Genomic DNA, 22912 nt, shown 5'->3' with positions numbered 1-22912 from the left:
TATGCAACTTGATGTCTAAGTATAAACTATAACTATAGAGTGACAACATAATGGTGATTCTAATGGTTCCCCTGCCTGGTTCGTCCATTGTAAAATGCTCCCATGAGCTTTTTGAGCAGTCACAATTTTGCTTTATTACGGTAACAATATCTTGGCAGCCACCTCGGAGCACCGCGGGTGCCGTGACGCTATATACCCTGGCCACTGGAAATGCCACAGCGACAGCACCAGAGCTGGCCCCCAAACTGAATCATCTTTCTCAGACGTTATTACGAAACGTAAGAACTTTTCCTCCATTGAAAATGTGTGAATTTTTTTCAGCTGGCTCTAGATAGCAGAGAATAGTGGGCAACAGAGAGGGAGGACAGTCCAGTGAGCAGGGTGCCAACCTTGCGTCCCGGCTCCAACAGACGCGATGTGACCTTGGACAAGTCACTTAATCTTTCCGTGCCTCAGCTCCCCATCTGTACAATAGGGATAGCACCACTGCCCTGCCTCCCAGAGGGGGTGGGAGGATAAATACATTAAAACTGTGTGGCCTGTTCAGACACGACAGTGCTGGGGTTCCATAAAGATACAACAGATGGAACAGACCCTGGAGTCTCATCCTCCAAAACCACAGGCCCCTACCACATGTGCTGTAGGAGAACCTCCTTCAGCTGCTTCCAGTAGAGGGCTATGACACACAGCTGAGCATGTAAAACACTTCTCCCCGCAAGAGTTACCCTGGAGCAGGTCCTGGGAATGTCTCCCTTCCCTTCCCCTCTGCCCCCAAGAAAATCAACCGTCCGAATGACCTAGACAGCCTTAGCTGTGTCACAATGACAGTACGATACGGTACCTCATTGCATAGCTACAGATTTAGCATCATAGTGTATTTTTAGCCAGGTGAGTCCTGCAGTCGATGTTGAAGACGGGCAGGTGTCGGGGGAGCGGAGAAGAGGGAGAACAACCCTACAGTTCACCAGCTAGGTAGCAGGTTTTTTTTCCTTTCTGATTCATCTGAAGGAAAAGTTGTTTCACCTGCACTATTATGGATGCAGCCAGTCACATGCTGGCCTTCCGGAAAAGCCCAGACCCTTGCAGCACTGATTCATGAGCTGACAGACCATTCCTGATGGGTCCAGGCTGCACGTACAGCTGTTCCCCCGGCCCCCTCCCTTCCCGGTTGTCCAAATGTGTCATATTAGAGGGTGATCGGCTTACACATGCTCCAATATGGGTTCCTTAAGCGTTGTGAGGCTGTGGTTATATATAAAGCCCCTCACTGAGGCTGAAGCACACAGCCAGTTGTATTAGCAGCAAGTGCTTCACATTCTTAAGGCTCCAGCTGTCGGGAAGCAAGGGTGAGCTGCACAGATCCGGGTAAGTCTCTCTGCTGGGGCATAGGGGGAAAAGAGGAGACGCGCAAACAAGCCATTACTCCCGAGCATGACGCTGCCTATAGACCAAGCAGAAGAGCTGCGTCTCTACCAGCAGACGCTCCTCCAGGATGGGCTCAAAGACATGCTGGACCACAACAAGTTCCTGGATTGTGTCTTGAAAGTCAAGGGGAAGGAATTCCCCTGCCACCGGCTGGTGCTGGCAGCCTGCAGCCCCTATTTCCGGGCGATGTTCCTTTCAGACATGGAGGAGAGTAAGAAGAGGGAGATCCACCTGGAGGATGTGGACCCTGAAGTCATGCGCAAGATCCTCCATTACATCTACACCTCCGAGCTGGAGCTCACCGAGCAGAACGTGCAGGACATTTTCTCTGTGGCCAACATGTTCCAGATCCCCTCCCTCTTCACCGTCTGTGTCTCCTTCCTGCAGAAGCGTCTCTGCCTCAGCAACTGCTTGGCTATCTTCAGGCTGGGCTTGATGCTGGACTGCGCCCGCCTGGCAGTGGCCGCCCGGGATTTCATCTGCGACCGCTTTGCCCTGGTCTCCCGGGATGATGAGTTCTACCAGCTCTCCCCTGATGAGCTCATTGCTGTCATATCTACCGATTCCCTCAACATTGAGAAGGAGGAGACGGTCTTCGAGGTGGTGATGAAGTGGGCGGAAGCCAAGGACCGCGAGAGCCGGATCCAGGCCTTGCCAGTCGTCTTCGAGAGCATCCGTTTCCGCCTCATGCCCAAGGATTACATCAGGGACCATGTGGAGAAGCACCCCATTGTGAAGTTCAGCCCGGAGCTGCTCAAGAAACTCCAGGTGGTGAAGGATGCCAGCGAAGGCAAATTCACGGTGGTGAAAAAGAAGAAGGTGAAGAAAAGCAGTGAGACAACAGCTGGAGACAACGCTGTCAATGGAGAAGTGGCAGAGGGGGATGATAATGAGGAGGACGTCCTCCCGGGGATCTTAAATGACACAATGCGCTTTGGGATGTTCCTCCAGGACCTGATTTTCATGGTGAGCAGTGCTGGGGCGGTGGCCTATGACCCCAGCGCTAACGAGTGCTATTTTGCCTCCATCTCGGCTCAGATCCCAAAGAATCATGTCAGTCTGGTAACCAAAGAGAACCAGATCTTCATAGCAGGTGGACTGTACTACAATGAGGACAACAAAGAGGACCCCATGAGCTCCTACTTCTTACAGGTACTGGCTTCGTTACTCTTTTGCTTCTATGGTCCACTAGAAAGATCGTTGATTTTTAGGTTCTGTATAGCACAAAGCCAATGAAACTCACCGGCATGTGTGTTAGTTGTATTTGGCTTGTGTGTCCCTTATAAAAATTCATGCCACAAGCATTGTTTTGCTCTGTCAGACATAGAGACTGATTGAACACTGCTCGCTGTTACGCGTTAAGTCAATGGCTTGTTACATAGTAATATGTAGGCCGTGAAAATATTTAGATACTAGCGTGAAATGATACTTCAGAAAACTCTGAGATAGACAGATTAGAGAGAGAGAGAGAGTGTGTATTGGGATAGATAGATAGATAGATAGATAGATAGATAGATAGATAGATAGATAGATAGATAGATAGATAGATGTGTTGCAAAAAGTTTGGAATTTCCAAATAGGGCTAATGCAGTGATGACTGGGTGAGGATCCTTGGCCTATGTTACGAGGAGGTTGGACTAGATGATCATAATGGTCTCTTCTGGCCTTGATATCTATCAGGGAGGTTTTTATTTCAAAGCTGGTTTGTCCCTCTCTAGAGGCAACATGTCTTGTGAGCTGGCACCAGGCTAAGCACTGTTTGATTTTGCAGCCTTCTGTTCTCTGCCACATTCATCTGTCTTCTGCCACTGAAAACAGTGCTAGCAGTCTCATTCACTGCTGTCTTAGGGCATTAATTTCCCTAGCTACCAGTGCCCTGGATGCACGCTGAACCCCAGAAGTAACCAAAGACATCTGTGATCAGCGAGAGAGGTGGGAACCAGCCATCTGAACCTAGGCCTGTGCTGTAACTCAAGGCAATCTTTCCCCTCAGCAAAATATGCAGCTAACACGAGGAGCCTGCTTCTCCCCCATTTCCTATGCTTCGGGCTTACAGACACCCAGCAAATCCTGTATCTTCCCTCTCCAGCACTGACCAATACCTGTAACTACAATCAGCAATACTCTACAGCTGATGCTCCAGAGGAAAGCGAACAAAGATCATAAGGCAAGAAGTAGTATAAGGCTGCACAAAGCAGAGGGTGTGAAACAACAAGCTCCTCCCTCCCCCCATAGGTATAATGGGCCTGATTCTCCACTTGCCTTCGCCATAGACACCTGCACAGGGTGAGTGTGAAATGTTACTATTCTGACCCAACAGGGTTTTACACCCACTGGGCTCAGGTGTAAGTGACACACACAGAGAAGGTGGCAATGAAGAATCAGCCCCACCCTAGCTGAGTTCTTGGGGCTGCCTAGCTTGTCCACTGCATACCAGGGCTAGGACTAAAGGTGAAACAGAAGTGGGGAAGCCAAGGAAGGGGAAAAATTCCACACCCACAGCCGTTTACCTCTTTGCACCGCTCTTCACACTGACTGGAGGCGTTGATAAGCATAGAGAACATAGACAGTGTTTGTGCTCAGCCTGCGAGAACTAATGAACAAACATTCAAGGGAGCACATTTCTGCTGAACAATGCTGACTAGTACAGTCACTGGCAAGGTAATGCCCAGAGATCCCCTCCAGAGTGCCCTTCCCTGCAATTAGCAGCTATGCCAATTAACAACCTGTTAGTCTTTTGCATAGGGAATAGAACAACGCCCTCTTTCGTTGCTCCAGTACCAACGAGGAGAATGAGTCCACTCTGCATAGCAAGGAAGGTCCTGTTAAATCTTCATGTCTCTCTTGCCTAAAGCCAAACCTTAACAGCAGAGCTTAAGTCTCTTCATGGTCTTGTTGGCTAAATTGCAGGAGACAGGAGTTCTAGATTTCTAAATGCTGCTCCCAGTTCTGCTACTGCTTGTCTGTGAGGCCTTGGGCAAATCACATAACTGCTCAGTTTCGTTGCCCATAAAACGGGGACACGGCTAAATTCATGTTTGTGAAATGCTTTGAAATCCCTGGATGGAAGGTGCTATAAAATTTCAAAAGTAGTCATTATTACTATTGCACTGTTCTTTAGCTGACGGTGCCCTTATGAATACAAAGCAGTTTCAAGTCCTTTTCAGTCAGATCTAGAGAGAAAGTTATACCTAAAAACATTGTAACCATATACATATTACATATATGTATCCGGGTCCATCAATATAGGGCAGTGCGTCTGCTGATACAGGCTTCTAGGGGCCCAATTCTTCTCACTGAAGGTAATAGAGTTAGACCAGGGATAGGTTTAGTCATACAAGTTGGACAGACAATGATAAAAAATGAAAGTTCAGATGCTGATTACAAAAAAAAAAAAGGTCATAAATCCAGAAGTCTTGCAAATTTTAATATGAATGATTATTCAGCTAAAAATTCATACACCTCTACCCCAATATAACGCTGTCCTCGGGAGCCAAAAAAATCTTACTGCGTTATAGGTGAAGCCGCGTTATATCGATCTTGCTTTGATCCACTGGAGTGCGCAGCCCTGCCGCCCTGGAGCACTGCTTTACCGCGTTATATCCGAATTTGTGTTATATCAGGTCATGTTATATCAGGGTAGAGGTGTGTCTGGAAGTGCATTGTTTTCTCTTTGCCATTTGTTATCCTCAAGTAAAATAAACTTCAGTCACCCAATCAGGAAGAAGACATAATAGCATGTGACTGGTCACATGAAATAAATAACAAATAAATAGGCTGAAAATGTATAAATAGGTAACATACACAGAAATTAAGATCATGAGAGGTACTCAGGGCTAGTCTACACTTACCTGCCAGTTCGACACGGAGAGTTCGACTTTTCGGAGTTCGAACTATCGCGTCTAATATAGATGCGATAGTTCGAACTCCAGAAGCACTCCGTTCGACTCCGGTACTCCACCACTGCAAACGGCAGTGGCGGAGTCGACCTTGGAGCCGCGGAGTTCGGTTCCGCGGCGTCTGGACGGGTGAGTACTTCGAACTAGGGTACTTCGAATTCAGCTACGCTATTCACGTAGCTGAATTTGCGTACCCTAGTTCGACCCCCGTTCTTAGTGTAGACCAGGCCTCAGATGCTTTGGTGATGTGGGCCATATTGTATCTGGGTAGATAGTTGGACCTGGATATGTCATAGTTAGAACAGGTGAATATTTTTCCAATGGAACAGTTTTCCATCGGAAAATACTGATTTGACTAAATCAAAATGTTTCATGAGAATGTGTTGATTAACATTTTCGACAGGAGATTATCAAACATTTCATTTTGAGAACTTTGAAATGTTTTGTTTTGATTTTATCATGTCGACTTACATGCTATGTTAATAGTATTATATCATACCATACTGTAGGTCATAGTGAAATGATAGAGTCAAAATTAAACATCTCAAAATATTTAATTTTGCAAACATTTCCAAGAATTTTTGACTTTTTATCCCATTTCAGGACAAATCCAAATTTCAAAATCACAGAATTTCCTGCAGAAACAGAAATTCCATGTATTCAGTCAGCTCTAGTCGCAATGCACAATGAATATTAGGAGCAGGACCTAGGCACTCAGGTATTACAGTGATGAGTGCGGCATAAGAACATATGTAGACTGGAATAAGTATTATTCAGCCACCTTTACTCTTGATGCAAAACCCATTAGCGCTCTTCGCAGTAACTAGCATCTCTCCAGGTGTGGTCTGAGGGTCAGCTGAGCGCAAGAGATCCCCTAGACCACTGGTTCTTAACCCATGGCCCAATCAGGACACATCTGTGACCCATGTGACATCCTCAGGGCCGTACAGGTAGTACCGGTATATATATTGTGCGGATGCAGCCCACAATGGTAGGACCACTGCCCTAGACAATACTGTCTGCTCACAGGTACCATATTCTGCTTTCATACATTAATTCCCACTGCTCATCTCCAGCATGGCACCATCACTTCCCCTCTCACACCTGATCATTAGAAAAACAACAACAAAGGAACAGGGAAAGCCAGTCAACTCATAAAGTGACATTTATTTCCAGTGGCCACCTAATGTAGTGGCAGAAACTGGATGCCTTGAGGGAGGTGGATCTTAGCTCCAGGTCTAACAAAAAGGTTCTGGTAACCAGGGCCGGCTTTAGCAAGTGCGGGGCCCAATTCGTGGGGCTTGTACTCCCTGGGCAGCGCTCCGAGTCTTCGGCGGCACTTCGGATTGCCGCGCTCTGGCTCGGGGAGGGGGACCGCGGGCTTGCCGCACTCTGGTTGGGCGCGGGGCCCTCTTAGGCAGGGCCTGATTCGGGGGAATCGGCCTAAAGCCAGCCCTGCTGGTGACCTTGGAAAGAATGTATATTGGGCTGTCAAGACAGGTCATTCCTGTAGATGGCCCTCAAAGCCTTTAGCATTGTCTATACTATGAAAAATAATGCCTTTCCCAGAACAGCCTCCCCCTTCCCTACTCTTTATATGCCATCATCCCATCTTCTCCTGTCATTTATTTCCTTACAAACTTTAGGCTGTAAGGCCCTGGGACGGGGGACTGTTCTGCTCACTACTCAGCAGCACCCCCTTGTGGCCTCATCTGGGGAATTAGCTCTGCCACCTGGTCTGACGCCACTTCCTGCGGCTACTCAGTCTGTTGTTCCCCTCAGCTACTCCATGGCCTCTCATGCACAGGGAGCGGCAGCCAGGGGTGGCTCCAGGCACCAGCGCACCAAGCACGTGCCTGGGGCGGCAAGCCACGGGGGGCGGCCTGCCGGTCACCGTGGGGGCGGCAGTCAGGCTGCCTTCGGCGGCATTTCTGCAGGAGATCCGCTGGTCCCGTGGTTTCGGCGGCAGGTATGCCGAAGGCGAGGGACTGGCGGACCTCCCGCAGGTCTGCTGCCAAATCCGCGTTACCAGCGGACCTCCCACAGGCACGCCGCTGAAAGCCGCCTGACTGCCGTGCTTGGGGCGGCAAAATACACAGAGCCGCCCCTGGCGGCAGCAGTGTCTTCTTCATAGCTTAGCCCTCCAGCCAAGTCACATTAAAACCCTTCCTGCTTCCAGAGTGTCACAAGCCATTTGAGGCAAACAGTCCCAAGTGGTCTGCTCCCCACTGCCTAGTCTGCACCACTCCCCCAGTGGCTGGTAGGGGAACCAGGGCCTGCCCTCTACACCAGCTTCCACTCCAGGGACCCTCAACCCAGCAGCTCTGGGCTTTTACTCTCCCTGCTTTAGTCTCTCCATGCTTAGTCTGGAGAGACCCTGAAGCAGCAACCCATGACAAACAGGGCTTCAGGCAACAACTAAAGCAGACGCTCCCTGCTGCGGAGTCCCGCAGCACTGGCTGGAACAAGCGCTGAGCAATGCAAGGTCATTCGCCTGCCCCCCTCTGTGCTCAGCGAGACTCAGAATAAACAAGCTGCTCACCTGGCGCGGACGAGCTGTGCTCTAACAGCAGCGGGAGCGAGCGAGCAGCGCCACTATCAATGGCACCGACCTGGGCCCCCATCAGCTCCAGGATCTGGGCACCTCCCAATCTTTATCCTCACCGCACCACTGTCCCCAGGGGGCAAGGAGAGGCGCAGTGATTTGCTCAAGTTCACACAAGGAGAGCAGGGAAGTGAACCCAGGTATCCTGCTCCCAGGCTGGCAGCCTAACCACCGCGCCCGGGTCTCATCTAACCCAACACAGCCTGCAGGGCTGCCCAGAGGATTCAGGGGGGCTGGGGTCCTTGGCGGCGGGGGCCCCTGCTTCGGCGGTAATTCGGCGGCGGGGGGTCCTTCCACTCCGGGACCCACCGCCAAAGTGCCCCGAAGACCCGCGGTGGGGGGGCCCCCGCCGCTGAATTACCACCAAAGACCCAGCTCTTCGGCGGCGGGTCCCAGAGCGGAAGGACCCCCCGCTGCCGAATTGCCGCCGAAGACCCGGAACGGAAGAAGCTCCGGGAGCCTGGGCCCTGTGAGAGTTTTCCGGGGCCCCTGGAGCAAGTGAAGGACCCCGCTCCAGGGGCCCCAAAAAACTCTCGTGGGGGCCCCTGCAGGGCCCAGGGCAAATTGCCCCACTTGCCGCCTCCCCCCGGGGCGGCCCTGACAGCCTGTCACCAGAACCAGAAGCTCAGACCCGGGGCCCTGTAATTTTGGGTACCCCCCCATTGACTTTAGTGGAAGTTATGGGTGCTATGCACCTCTGAAATTTTGATCAATCAGCTCTCTGTGGCTCAGTGTCCCCATCTATAAAATGGGGCTAAGACACCTCCCTGTCTGAGTCAAGAGCTTTGATCTTTGCACTAACACACCAATTTCATAGAAATTCACATTTTTATGCACGCACACGCCCCCTGCCCCATGCTTATATAGGATCAACACCAATATCTTATGCTCCCTCCCCCTGGCTCTGCAGCTACAAATAATTAGCAGACATTACTGGCAGTGCAGTGTTGCCATTCACCCGGCACAAACAGGGAAGCAAGCAAAGAGAGCCAGCTCGGTTTCCGATTCCAGTAGAAGCAAAGGACGAGAGTGCCAATTGATCATTGCCAGGTGGGAAAAGCACTGAACCACCATTTTATTCTTACGTTACTCAGGGGAGTGGGCTGCATTACTCCCCTTGCCGAAAGCTATTATGATGAAATCTCCGTCTCTCCAGCCGGGAGACGGAGCTAAAGCTGAGGTGGTTGTGGTATGTGAGCCCCTCCTGGCACGATGATTGCTCAGTAACTGAAACATTCGAGACCAGCTTAGCACAAGGAGACTGAGCTGTATATAAACATACCAAGTCATCGTAGAGTGGCCTTCCGTGAAAAGAGCAGAGGCCGTTCCGACAGGTCACTGGGGTCCTGTTTATCACCATACACGTAGGCGCCCCCATCATGGAGCAAGACCTCCTGTGCAAGGTGCTGTACAAGCCCCAGAACAAAAAGACAGTCCCTGCCCAAAGACCTTGCAAGCTAAGTATGAGACAAAAGCCAGCAGGTGGATGCAACTGGAGCACAAGGAAACAAGCAAGGAAAGGACCCACAGAGAATCTCCACCCTGGGGCTGCTTTGGCAGGAGGCTGCAGAACCGGGCGTGCCCTTTGCTGCTTGTAGGAGTGGGCTCCGCGCTTTGTCACCGAGCACTTGGCCCCGGATCTTTTATTTGAATGTAGCAAATTGACAGAGTAAGCGAATCTGTTCTTTACACGCCAGAGAGGGCCTGGCGCAGGGCATGCTGTACCCTCATGGCGATTCCTTTCCTTGCAGTACGACCACCTGGACTCCGACTGGCTGGGCATGCCTCCGCTGCCTTCCCCCCGCTGCCTCTTTGGCCTGGGAGAGGCAGAAAACTCCATTTTCGTGGTGGGAGGGAAAGAACTGAAAGAAGGAGAACAGACCTTGGACTCCGTCATGTGCTACGACCGACTGTAAGTGCCTGGGAAGCGAAGCAGCTGGGCTGGGGTGTAAGAATGAGTCAATCTGTACAGGGACCTAAAAATTGAAGTAACATCTAGAGACAGTCTCCGAACGCTAGAGCCAGTCACCCCAGCAACTGGCATTGTCCCAAATCCAAATCCCTCCCTTGTGGCTCTGATCCATCGCCGGTACCATCTGTTGGGTGTATTGCAACTGAAACCTCCAAGGAAAAGGGGATTGAGGCCATTAAGGGGCAGCCACTCAACACTCATTGTATCAAGGGCCAGACTATGCCTTTGGCTATGCTCACACAGGAACTGCCCGGAGATCTCAGAAGGCAGGATATGGCCCTTAAGGTTTTGGGCGCCGGGGCAGTCTCATAGGTGTGTAACAGCCCTAAGAGGACACCCGTCGGCAAACAAGCCCCTGGTCACGGGCAACAAAACTGGGCTCTGGTCACAATCGCAGTTAATGCTGCCGATAAAGGGATTCAGAGTCTCTCAAACCCAGATAACTCAAAGGTCCAGATCCTCCAAGGTTTTGTGGAGGATACTCAGAGGATCAGGTCCACTGAGAATTTGTTGGCCTCTTTTTACAACCAAACTTGAAATGAACCTTTTTCTGGAGGATTGCAGCCCCTGCCCCCAGTACACCCCATAGTGTGCTCTCCTGTGCCACCCAGCTGTTGAGCATCATATGCTCAGAAGCATGAACGTCAGTTGCCCTGGCAATCTCAATCCCAGCGAGCGGAGCTGTGGACAAGAATAAGTGATGCCAGTGACTGCGCAAGGTCTCAGATGTTATGGCGCTGTGCACTGATCTGGTACCAAAGGGACCAGCCTGATTTCCCTCCCCTCTGGCAAGGAGACCAGAAAGGGAGAGCCCTGGCTACCAAATTCTCCTTCAACTCGGGGAGCAGAGAAGGTGGCGTCATACCAGTCATTTCCCTGTAAAGCTAGTTGCCTCATTCCTATCATGCAGCAGCGAATTCCCAGGGTTAATTATACATTGCATAAAATATTTTCCCTTTCTCCGTTTCGAGGTATTTGCATTCCAGTTAGTTTGAGAACCATGTTGCACGGTTTGAAAAATTAAAGCATACACCCACCCCTCCGGCTCTTATATTTTCCATAATCCAGTCATCCAGTGCAACCCATTATGGACTCAGCTGTTAATGAGCAAGAAGCAATGAGTCGTCTGTAAAGATGGAGGTTCACCCACTTCTATCCAAGACTAGGACAGCATATAAAAGATTTGGCCTAGGTCAAACAAGAATTATTTGTGGGAAGTTCTATGGCCTGTATTATACAAGAGATCAGACCAGATGATTACAATGGCCCCTTTGGGCTTTCTCATCTGTGAATCATAACATCTCCATTCCCTATACCTAACTTTAATCTACTCTGCGGAAAGCCACATGTCCCATGTTCTTCTCTGGAAAAAAGCATCAAACTCTCTTTTCCCTTTAATCTAGCAGACACCCCTGGAAGTACAGGAGCTGTTCGGCTTCCCCACAGTGGTTAAGACTAATCTTAGCATATGCTTTGTATTGTGCACTATGAACTGCCTGAAGTATTAAATCTCACTGAAAGGCAAACAGAAATGCCAAACAATCCTTCCCAGCCTGCCTGCAATGAGCTGGAATAGCTAGTGAGCTGGAGTTTTGCTCAGTTTATATTTAGACATGTCTGCACTGTTTTATTTAGGCATGTCTGTTTCATAGGCAGAGATTTCAAACCAATTCCCATTCCTATCAACCATGGTGTTTATCTGGGCCCTAAATCTCTCTTGGGGCAGGGGCTCTCTTTGCTAAGTGGCCTGAAGTGCATGTAGCTGAAAAAGACGATAACCAGGGAGAGCTTTCAGATCCTCTTCTATGCAACTGGGTTTCAAAGTGACCAGCCCAATAATCATACACGGCCCCACTTTATTGACAGCTGAAATTTCAGCAAGCAGTCTTATCTATTGATAGATGGATTATTCCTGCTTGAATGAGGGGTTAGACTTGGTAGATCTAAGGCCAATTCAATCCAGAACTTTTCGGTTTCTATGGAAGTGCCTTCCACTGGTCTTCAGTCTGTGGGAAGAGAAATCTGTCGGGGTGTGAGAGGGACTGTTTGGAGTGGTGTGTGCAGTGTTTGGATAGCATGGTCGAGTGGCTACAGGGTGGAGTCAAGAGATCTCCATTCTAATCAGGGCTCTGACTGTGACCTGCTCTGGAAATGCAGGCAAGACACTTAGGTCCAGATTTTCAGATGCGGCCTCGAATTTTAGGTGCTGCCATATTTGGGTGCCCAATGTTAGAAAATGAGAGCCTGATTTTAAGAGATGCCGAACACCCAACACCCCAACTGAGTGTCACACTCAGTTACCCCATAATTAGTGGTAACTTCTGAAAATGTGACTGTTAACCTCTCTGTACATCAGCGCCTCCCCCTCTGTAAAGCCAGGATAATGCAGGAATTGCTACCTTACAGCGGTCTCAGTCAATGAATGTTTGTAAAGTGTTTGAGATCCTGGGATAGAAGGTGCTGTATAAATATGAAGCCAAATACAAGAAGTTAAGCGGCCGAGAGGATGCTACAGAAAAGAACGGGCATTATAGCAAGTATCCCGTATGTCGCTTCTTTTTCTTAGTGGTCGGCTATGAATTTGTTAATGAGTTTTTAGACTCCATGCACTTTGGGCAGGAACTGCATCCCTCCACCTACGGGGTTGGAAAGCACCTAGTGCCTTCTGGATGCTCCCCCCAGCTAAACAATATAATACCCTTGTTTTCCGTAATCCTTATACAGGTCATTTAAGTGGGGCGAGTCAGATCCGCTCCCCTATGCGGTCTATGGCCATGCTGTGGTATCAGACAAGGATCTAATCTACGTCATAGGAGGCAAGAGAAGTGACAAGTAAGTGAAAGAACAAGGGATATAAAAGGTGTGGGAGGGGCAAAACATCGCTGATGGCACATGGGTTGGGCTGTTTCCACATCCTAGGTCACATCTAGAAGAAGGAAGTCGCGGAGGGAGCTCTGTTGGGTACATAAGTAGCGTTCTAGGGTAACCAGCAGATGAAGGAGTGGAGAAGAACAGATGGATCAAATCGGGCTGGGGGGCTAAGACATGGACCCTTTCACTTCCAGGCCTCTGGTCAGAGTCCAGCCTTGATTGCGTCACTAAAGTTTCTCTCAGGGCCCTTGGCCCCCTGTCTAACTCCATTGAGATCAATGGGAGATCTGCACAAGGATCAGGGACAATATAAGGCCGCAATGCAGAAAGGACATCCTCCTCCTTCCCCATATAAACAAGCATAACGAATAGCAGGAGAAGACAGGAGAGACCTGAGAATCCCCTTAGCAGGGAAGCTGCCTGGCATCAAGCCAAGGAGCCCTGCCGGGGAGAAGGCTGGTCTGACACAGCAAGACCCAGCTGTCGCAGCCCCCGCAGGAGTAAACAACCTCTGGAAACACTCTGTCAGGCCCAGTTGCCATTTATTATCTGCAGGGAACAAGGCCTCAGCATAACCTGCTGCCTTAAATGAAAATTCCAGCCATTGTAAAACAGCAAAAATAAATATTGACAAAATAAGCCCGGCCTACCACAGCAAAGGCAGGCCCTGCGCCAAAGAGATTACAGTCTGGAAAGAGGGTGTATACGCAGCCAGATACCTCCTAGATTGTAAGCTCTTTGGGGCCGGGACTCTTTTTGTTAATTTCTGGTACAGCATCAAATTTCATCCTCAGTACTTAACAACTAAGGCCTGCTGCCGGGTGCATGCATGCGGATCCCTGATTTGCATATAGCTAGAGAGACACATAGCTAGCAGCGGTGGATTTGGGCCCTTTCGGGTGTCACCTGATGTGCTGGGGTGCCACTAAGTCAGCCTATTGTGCCAGCTGGGGTCCCCTTTATCTGGGTAAGGCTCACAAGCCTCTTCCAGCCAAGCACACAGGCAGGGCCACCCCCAGCTGCACAGAGACAGAGATCTGCTCTGGAAAGATTCAGCCTCAGGGGCTCACCCCAACACTCTGGGGCCCTCTCCCTTTAAGGGGCACAAACCCCAATGGTTTTATGAAATTCGCCCCCTCCCTCAATGTGGAGGGAGAGGTGCACAACTTCTCCCCCCCCCGCCCAGTTAAAAATTACATAAACTGGGTTATATTATAAACAAGAAATAAGTTTGTTAACTACAAAAGGTGAATTTTAAGTGACTAGAAGGGGTAACAGACAGAACAAAGCAGATTACTGAGCAAATAAACCAAAGCACACAAGCTAAGCTCAATATACTTAAGAAACAGGTTATAAAATATCATTTCTTACCCTAAATGTTATTTTAGGCAGGTTGCAAAGTTTCTGGGGTTCAGAGTTCCAATTCTATTTCTTTTCAGACTGGACCCGTGTCTCACTCTGGACTCCCCCCTTGTCTTCCCTTTTCAGTCTTTCTTCCTGGGCAGATCGGCCATGGAGAGGAGGCCATTTGCCTTCCTCCCCACCCTTAAATAGGATTTACATAAGGCGGGAATCCTTTTTTTCCCCAAAATTGACCCCCCCTCCCCGGTCCTTTCCAGTGGAAAGTTACAAGAAGTCCCAGGTAATGTTTAGTATCGGGTGACAAGACCCCCTGACTCTGTAGAATCACAGCGTCCATGAGTCAGTGGCAGTATGGAGCGTCCGCAGGAAGGCCGAGCCTTTTCACAGTCCATTGTCCTCTCTGATGCCCATCAGCCCTGTCTGTTTTTTCCATGGTTGTACCTGAAGTGTTGGCAGTGGGCGTCACCCAAAGTAGCATAGTTGAAATACAGACACATAGTCAATATTCCTAATTTCAGATACAGAAATGATACAGGCACACAAATTGGATAATCCCATTCAGTAAATTATAACCTTTCTAATGATATCTTGCAAGATCCATCTTGCATAAAGTACATCTCAGTTATGTCATATTCAGATCAAAGCATATTTTCATAAAGAATATGGAGTGAAATGTCACATACACAACACCACAATCAGTGCAGAGGCGCTGAGCCCATGGTGTTCCGGGGCTGGAGCACCCATGGGGAAAAATTAGTGGGTGCTCTGCACCCACCGTCAGCCAAGCTCCACCCTCCTCGCCTCCCCACCTGAGCGTGCCACATTCCCACTCCTCCCCGTCCCTCCCAGCACTTCCCATCCCTCTGCTGCCTAACAGCTGTTTGGCGGCGCTTAGGACTTTCCGGGAGGGAGGGAGAGGAGTGGGGACGTGGCAAGCTCAGGGGAGGAGGCGGGGCAGATGCGGGGACTTGGGAGAAGGGGGTGGAATGGAGGGGAAGTTGGAGCCTATGCCAGGGTGCTCATGGTCAATAGCTTGTAGACAAGAAAGGTGCCTGTTGTACAAAGGAAAGACATCTATTGATGTGGGCTCAACAGTAAAATGCACTGGCCCCAATTTCAAGTGTAACGGCAGAGTCTGTAAATTACAATCAGCTGCCGACTTAGATCGATAACGGCACAATGGAACGATTCCATGTAATAATTCAGTGAGGTTGCTTTTCCCTCGTGCCCTTTTCCAGGAAGTGCCTGCACAAGATGTGCGTCTACAACCCAAAGAAGTTTGAGTGGAAGGAGCTGGCGCCCATGAAAACCGCCCGTTCTCTGTTCGGAGCAACCGTACACAATGGCAAGATCTATGTGGCAACTGGCGTGACCGACTCTGGCTTGACTGACTCGGTGGAAGTGTATGACATTGCAGCTAACAAGTACGTACCATGGCTCATCCTCGGGATGAAAATGCTATAGCAGAGGTGGCCAACCTGTGGCTCCAGAGCCACATGCGGCTCTTCAGAAGTTAATATGCGGCTCCTTGTATAGGCACCGACTCCGGGGCTGGAGCTACAGGCGCCAACTTTCCAATGTGCCGGGGGGTGCTCACTGCTCAACCCCTGGCCCCAGGCCCCAGCCCCCACTCCACTCCTTCTTCCAAGGCCCCTGCCCCTGAGTCTGCCGCGCCCTTGCTCCTCCTCCTCCCCCACCACCCCTGAGCCTCCTGCACACCACAAAACTGCTGATCCCGGCGGGCGAGAGGCTCAGGGATGGAGGGTTAGGTGCTGATCGGCAGTGTTGCTGGTGGGTGGGAGACACTGGGGAGTGGGATTTGACGGTGGGCTGCTGACGTATTACTGTGGCTCTTTGGCAATGCACATTGGTAAATTCTGGCTCCTTCTCAGGCTCAGGTTGGCCACCTCCGTGCTACAGGGACCAGCTGCAGGAGTGTATGAAACAACCTGCCCCCAATCAGCCAATGATTTGGAGAGGTCTTGGCTCCATCCATCCAGCTCCCTGTGCAACTGATGCACCTCTTCATCTGGTGTTAATTATTGCCAATTGCCTGGGGCATTTGTCTAGCGCCAGAGGCTTGCTGCAGTATCAATAGCTTGAATGCACAGAGAGCTTGGAGAGTGGGATCACTCAACCAGGGCAGAGGCAGAAGGTCTGAGCTGTTGCATCCCCAGACACTGGGATGGGGTAGCCTCCCTGTCCAGATATCCGGATATATTGCAACTTCCAGGGGCGACTCTCACTTCTCAGCCTGGTGAGGGTGTGAACGAAACTCACCTGGGAGGGGAGATTTCTGACTCCTTCCTGCTCACTAATAGCTTGATCCCCACTGGCTTCAACGGGCTTGAGATCAACCCCTGAGAGCGCACCGGGCACAGGCCATGTAGCTGTAGGAACTTGGAAGGGAAGGAATCCTCCCAAGGGCCCCTCCATGGTTCTGTGTAGTCTTAGATCCACTCCGTTGCCCTACCCCAAAAACCCCTGGTGAGTCTGGTGCTCTGTAGTATGCAAGGGGGTGCAAACTCTCCCCTCTCCCTCCTACACACACTCAGCAGAAGCCCACCAGTCACGTTGTGTAATGCATGATTGGTAAGCTCAGATGCCCCAGTGAGGAGTGCAGCATAAGAACCTATACAGATAAGAATAGGATAGATTGTTTCTGGTGTATCCAGGGTCTTCTGCATCTCCCGAGGGGAGTTGTGGGTGCTCAGCATTCCTGAAAATCAGGTTGTGGATGTCTGAAATCGGGCACCCCAAACTGGAGGCTGCTTTTGAAAAAACTAGCCCCAAGCAATTTGCCTGAGGGCCACACAAGCCGGCGAGTCACACTACTGGGATTAGCACTCAGAACACACCAGATTCCAGGCCCACATCCATGCTGAGACAGCTGCACTGATAGAGGGCACCCAGAACACCTCGCTAACAAGTCTAACCTTTCTGCCCGGCAGGTGGGAGCCCTTCCCTGAATTCCCCCAGGAGCGCAGCTCCGTCAGCCTGGTGAGTCTGGCTGGCAGTCTGTATTTACTTGGTGGATTTGCCACAGTGGAGACGGAGTCAGGAGAACTGGTGCCAACCGAGCTCAATGATGTTTGGAGGTAAGAGACATCGCCACTGCGAGCGAAGGGCATGGCTGGGGGCTGAGTTCTTCTGGAGTTTTAACCAGAGGCGGTTTAAAATCTATTCTCTTGCCTTGTTTTTATTGCTGTCCACTGATTGCTCACTTCTCCCCCACGATTTTAAAAAGATTTAAAAAATGAAGATGGGACAGAAACGAGGGCCAGAGAAATGATTCAGAGGCTGGCGAGAATGCCTGACAGCGAGTGATTTAAGGAGCTCAGTCGGTTTAGCTTATAGAAAAGAAGACTGAGAAATGACAATCACCGTGTATATCACCTTCATGGGGAGAAAATACCAGGTCCTGAAGGGCTCTTTAATTGAGCAGAGAAAGACAGAATAAGAGCCAATGGCTGGAAGTTAAAGCCAGACAAATTCAAACTGGAAATATGGCACTTTTTTTTTTTTAAAACAGTGAGGGTGATTAACCACTGGAACAAACTAGCAAGGGAAGTGCTGGATTCTCCATCTCTTGACGTCTTCATATAAAGACTGGGTGCATTTCTGGAAGAAACACTTTAGCCAAACACGGCCTATTGGGCTCAAAACTGGGGTAACTGGGTGAAAGTGAACAGCCTGTGTTATACGGGGGATTAGACTAGCTGATCATAAAGGTCCCTTCTGGCCTCGAAGTCTATGAAACTGGAAATTTTCAATCACCCTTTAACCAAGGCCTTGTCTGCACTAGAGAAATGTTGCACAACGTTTCCCGCTAGTGCTAACTCTGGGGTTGAGCCTCACTGGTATGTGCTTAGTCTTGGTGCCAAAAGGCAACTCAGTGTTCCAAGCGCCGTGCTGATCAAACCTGCTTTGAACCAAGACAAAATATGAGGCCACTTCCCGAGAAGGTTGACTGTCAAAACCTAACAAACTTGGGAGGAGATGGATCTATGGGATGAGATCCTCAGCTGTGTAAATTCCCTGAGCTCCACTGACTTCATTTGAGCTATGGCATTTTACACCAGCTGAAGATCTGTCTCTGTCACTTCTCTGGCATGGGATCATATCAAAGCTAGGTGGGTATTTACCAAGCAATGGGGGTTGTTTAAGTCTTGGGGGCCTCACTCCAGTCCCCAGTGGAAAAGTACCTACTTCCTCAAGACCTCTCTAACTGGTATCCTCGTCAGCAGTCTCAGCAGAGAGACCACTGCCAGTCAGTCCTTGGGAAGTGACCTATCCCTCCCCACTAAATGTGCCCCACCAGGGGCAGGGGGGCAGGTATACTGGCAGGGTATCATAAGGAAATTTGCTAGTTGATGCCTGTACTGTAGCAGTTCTGTGGAGTAGACTTAAGCCTCAGTCTGGCATTTTTCATCAGCTCTAAGAGCCAAATTCAAAGTCTGTTGACTTCAATGGACTTTAGATAAGGCCTAAGTCCATATTCAAATGATAGAAACTGACCAAACAAGCCCTACCTACCAATCTTGGTAGCTGTCATGATATATGGAATCATAGTCCTTAAACAGGAGGCATGTATTAAAGAAAACAAACTACAGCTACTGACACAATCAAACACACCTTGAGTTCCACTTCTGTCTCTCTTGTTTACCAGACACCACACCCTATCTGGAACTCTACACACAGAGACATCTAGTGGCTGAATAACATACTGCAAGTAAACACATCACTAGAGCAGCACTGAATCTGACTATTTGTCATAGTTAGAGCTGGGATAGGGAACACAGTTGATGAGAATAGAGTTCTTTGCTGATCATAATATTTTGTCTCCCTCCCTTCAGGTATGACGAAGAAGGGAAGAAGTGGGAAGGTGTCCTCAGAGAGATCCAGTATGCCTCAGGCGCCACCTTCCTTCCTGTGCGCATGAATGTTTTACGGTTAACAAAGATGTAAATGACGCGATGATTGATGTTGTTCCTGGGTGTTTCTAAGTTCACGTTTATTGATATAAATGGGGTGGGGAGGGACTGTATTGGTTAAGCCAGAGAAACATATCTGTGATTTGTTGCCATTTTACTTCACCCAGCAGGGAAAGGGGAAGGGAAAGAATTCGAATGGATCCTTACAGGAGCTTAAAAGCTAAAGCACTACTTAGAACCCAGATCTGGAGACCACAAGGAGCTGTGGTGGCCTGAGCACTGGACTCATTCTATCTCTAGGAACAGATTTGTTTCCCTCTTCCTGGCCAGGAAAAGAACAGTAACCACATTTTTCCTTCAGGGCAGAATCCTCTGTTTTCCAGGAATTCACATCCTCCCCTTCCCCATTTTCTCCCTCCATCCAACAAGGCCCTTCATCATCTCAACCACTCTTCTGACTGGGGAAGGCTGAAGGCCGATCCCAAAAGAATGAAGCAAGCCAGAATGGCACAAGGGTCACCCATGCAAGGGGAAAGGTCCAGAGAAGGGCAACTAAAATGATTAGGGGTTTGAAGAGGGTCCCATATGAGGAGAGATTAAAGAGGCTAGGACTTTTCAGCTTGGAAAAGAGGAGACTAAGGGGGATATGATAGAGATATATAAAAGCATGAGTGGTGTGGAGAAAGTGGATAAGGAAAAGTTATTTACTTGTTCCCATAATATAAGAACTAGGGGTCACTAAATGAAATTAATGGGCAGCAGGTTTAAAACAAATAAAAGGAAGTTCTTCTTCACACAGCGCACAGTCAACCTGTGGAACTCCTTGCCTGAGGAGGTTGTGAAGGCTAGGACTATAACATGGTTTAAAAGAGAACTAGATAAATTCATGGAGATTAAGTCCATTAATGGCTATTAGCCAGGATGGGTAAGGAATGATGTCCCTAGCCTCTGTTTGTCAGAGGGTGGAGATGGATGGCAGGAGAGAGATCACTTGATCATTGCCTGTTAGGTTCACTGCCTCTGGGGCACCTGGCATTGGCCACTGTTGGTAGGCAGGATACTGGGCTGGATGGACCTTTGGTCTGACCCAGTACAGCCGTTCTTATGGAATCTCAAACTCAGCTCCTCCCCACATCCGGTAGCCAGCCTCACCACACGGGGGTCAGTTGTCAGCAGCTAGGGAAGCAGCAGATCTGTGCCGTAGGCATTTGGAGCTGGTCTGAAGCATGTAGCGCTAAGCAAGGTGAGAAGTCTTGGCCATTCTTTTGAGCAGAACTCACGCTAGAAAGAAAAGAGTAAGTGTGGGAGTGGGTAGGGGGATTTCGCCTGCTGGAACAGCAAACAGTGCACTAGAAAGATAAGGCAAAAAGGAGTGAGCTCTGAAGAACAGGTACAATCAGACCAGACCATGATGACAGACACACACCCTCGGACTGACCTCCACACCTGCCTTTTGAGTTTTGTTTCCTTGGCCTCATTTAATCTTTACATTCAGGTGCTTTCTGCTTCCTTTGAACAACTGTTACAGAGGCAGAAGGGGGGAAATGCCTTCTTCATGTCATCAGGCATTAGCTCTGCTTCCTACTAAGTAGAGGACTTATGCGTCCCTTCATCTTTCTCTGACTCCTAATGTAATTAAAGAATGTCCCTTGCTAGGTGTAACTCATTTTCTATTGTAGCTTTTCTGCTTTTGTCCTTACCTGCTTGAGCTATTCTTTTATACTCCTCCTTAGTCATTTATCCATATTTCCACTTTTTGTAGGATTCCTTTTTGATGTTCCGATCATTAAAGACTTCCTGATGGAGCCATCTTGGCTTTTTACCATTCTTCCTGTCTTTCTTTTGCATCAGTGGGTAAAAAGTAAAGATAAAGATCTGTAACAAGTTGCTATATCTATTTGCTTAAGAGCAGTACTTTGATGCATGCTCCAAGGAGGTGAGGGCTGCAGCATGGGAGAAATCCTCTTTTTGTGCTAGCAGCTGCAGAAGCAGTTGACTTGTCCCTATAGTCCTGGTAGTTTTATATCTGTTCAGTTTGATTAATTACCTGGAGTCTGCATCCCCCCACTTCTGCACAATAACAGAACCAACAAGTGCAATGATCGCACACAGAGTTTTGAAAGGCTTTGTTGCATCAACTTTCATTTTTCATAGGGTTGTTTTATATTTACGATGTCACGTAAATTTGTAATGTCCTTTCCTTGTTTTTTTCTTAAATCACAGTTTGCAAAATAGATCAGTAAAACTCAAGATCTCAGCAGCTTTTGAATCAGTGGGAGCGTCCTACCAATGAAATGTGCATTTTTTAGGTGCCAATAACAATTTTTGATAGAGAGAAACACAACTGTATTTCTAGTGGACACAAATCTTTGTTGAAGGGAAAGTCTAAGGACTCCTATGTTACCTGACCAGTGTTTTATTTTACAATAAAAAAAATGTGAAAGACACACAGTGTGTTTATGAGTGTGTGTGTGTGTGTGTGTGACAGAGAGTGATGACCATTCCATAGCAACGAAACATTAGAATCAAATTGCAGATGCACTGAACAGGTTTGGAAACTAGTTGTCATGAGCACAGCTGGCTCTGAGCCTGGGTGCTAGGCAACCCAGCAAACTCAGCTGGTCCCCCTGAGCCTTCTCCAAATGGTCCTGCTTCCTAACTGGGCGCAGGAGCCTGCAGCCCCCTACTTGAGTCCGGCAGCTTCGGTGGCTGCTCACCGTGTCCCATGCCTGCAGCAGTGCTTGCCCTGCTTCTGCCTCCTCCTCCTGCTCCAGCCCCATTCGTGCCTTGCCCCCTGCCCACTTCAGTCTAGTCCTTCCCTTCCTGCTCTGATTCTGACTCAGGCTCTGACCTTTGCCTTTGCTCCTCGCCCCCGACTCTGGCTTCATCCCCCAGCCGGTACCTGACTCCTGGATCTACCCTCACCATTCCTCCAAACTACCGCCACACCCACCAGGGACGGCCCTGCTCCGCCCACTAGGTCGGCCGCCTACACCTGGCAGCCTACATTAGTATTACGAAAGTCAGTTTTGTGCATTGTTTATTGTGCCAACAACCTTGACCTTGATTATCTGAGGTCACCCTTCCTCCGTGCACACATTAAGGATAACACATAATCTAGCTAAGCTTTTATACCAACCTAATTCCTATTATATTTATCGTTGGCATCATACACCCCCGTGGAGCTTGGATGCCCCCGTGGAGCTTGGGGCCCTGCTGGGTTGGTTGCTGTACATAGTTGGAGGCAGTCCCTACCCCCAAAAAGTTTGCAATCTAAATAGACAAGACACAGGGCGGGATTGGGAACAGGTAGGTGGAGTATCTTGCTCCCAGACCCACAGGAAGTCAGTGGCTGAGCTGGTGACGGTGTCAGGCACTGCCTCTGACAGTCAGGCCTAGTGGTTGGAGCATGGGTCACAGCCAGGTGTAAGGTTGGGCCAAAACCAAGGGTGGACCTGGAATCGAGATCCGGGGACAGGCCAAATCGGTACCGAAACCAGGGTCCAGATACGCGCCAAAGGTCAAAACCCAGGGAGAGTCCGAGGGTGTCGGGAGGATCAGGAGGCGGAGGCTGGGCTGTAGCAGGTCGGTGAGGAGCAGAGGCTAGTGCAGGGTCAGGGCAGGGCTCAGGCAGGGCTGGGAGTCTCTGGAGCTTGGTGTCCTGCAAGGCAGCAGCAGGACGGTTCCTGGGCAAGTAGTGCTGTTGCTCAGACTGAGCTGCAACTCTGCCAGGGCTGTGGAAATACCGGGGCCTGGGGTCACCTGACCCAGGCTCTGCTTGGAGATAGGTGGCTGCTGCCAGCCTGAGGGCTGACTCGTCGCAGCACCTGAGTGAGTAGCTCTG

At 49.5% G+C, this 22912-nt stretch overlaps 1 protein-coding gene across 1 annotated transcript; it reads left to right on the top strand.

The window, feature by feature from the left end:
- The first annotated feature begins 914 nt into the window (after positions 1–914).
- KLHL40 (kelch like family member 40) lies at positions 915–19110 on the top strand. Its single transcript, XM_045006813.1, has 6 exons — positions 915–2577; positions 9681–9841; positions 12626–12733; positions 15373–15558; positions 17086–17232; positions 18991–19110. The coding sequence occupies exons 1-6, from the start codon at positions 1432–1434 to the stop codon at positions 19100–19102; spliced, it is 1860 nt and encodes a 619-aa protein (XP_044862748.1). The 5' UTR covers positions 915–1431; the 3' UTR covers positions 19103–19110.
- The last annotated feature ends 3802 nt before the right edge of the window (positions 19111–22912 follow it).

This window comes from Mauremys mutica, chromosome 2 (genome assembly GCF_020497125.1).
Source record: "Mauremys mutica isolate MM-2020 ecotype Southern chromosome 2, ASM2049712v1, whole genome shotgun sequence".
Classification (NCBI taxonomy): domain Eukaryota; kingdom Metazoa; phylum Chordata; order Testudines; family Geoemydidae; genus Mauremys; species Mauremys mutica.
This window is presented reverse-complemented; position numbering and strand designations above follow the sequence as displayed.

Excerpts from the sequence above, each read along its gene's own strand:
- KLHL40 (XM_045006813.1), top strand. The coding sequence starts at position 1,432 with ATGACGCTGCCTATAGACCAAGCAGAAGAGCTGCGTCTCTACCAGCAG. Across the intron at positions 12,734-15,372 it reads GGAGGCAAGAGAAGTGACAA|GAAGTGCCTGCACAAGATGT; the intron begins GTAAGTGAAAGA and ends GCCCTTTTCCAG. Across the intron at positions 15,559-17,085 it reads TATGACATTGCAGCTAACAA|GTGGGAGCCCTTCCCTGAAT; the intron begins GTACGTACCATG and ends TCTGCCCGGCAG.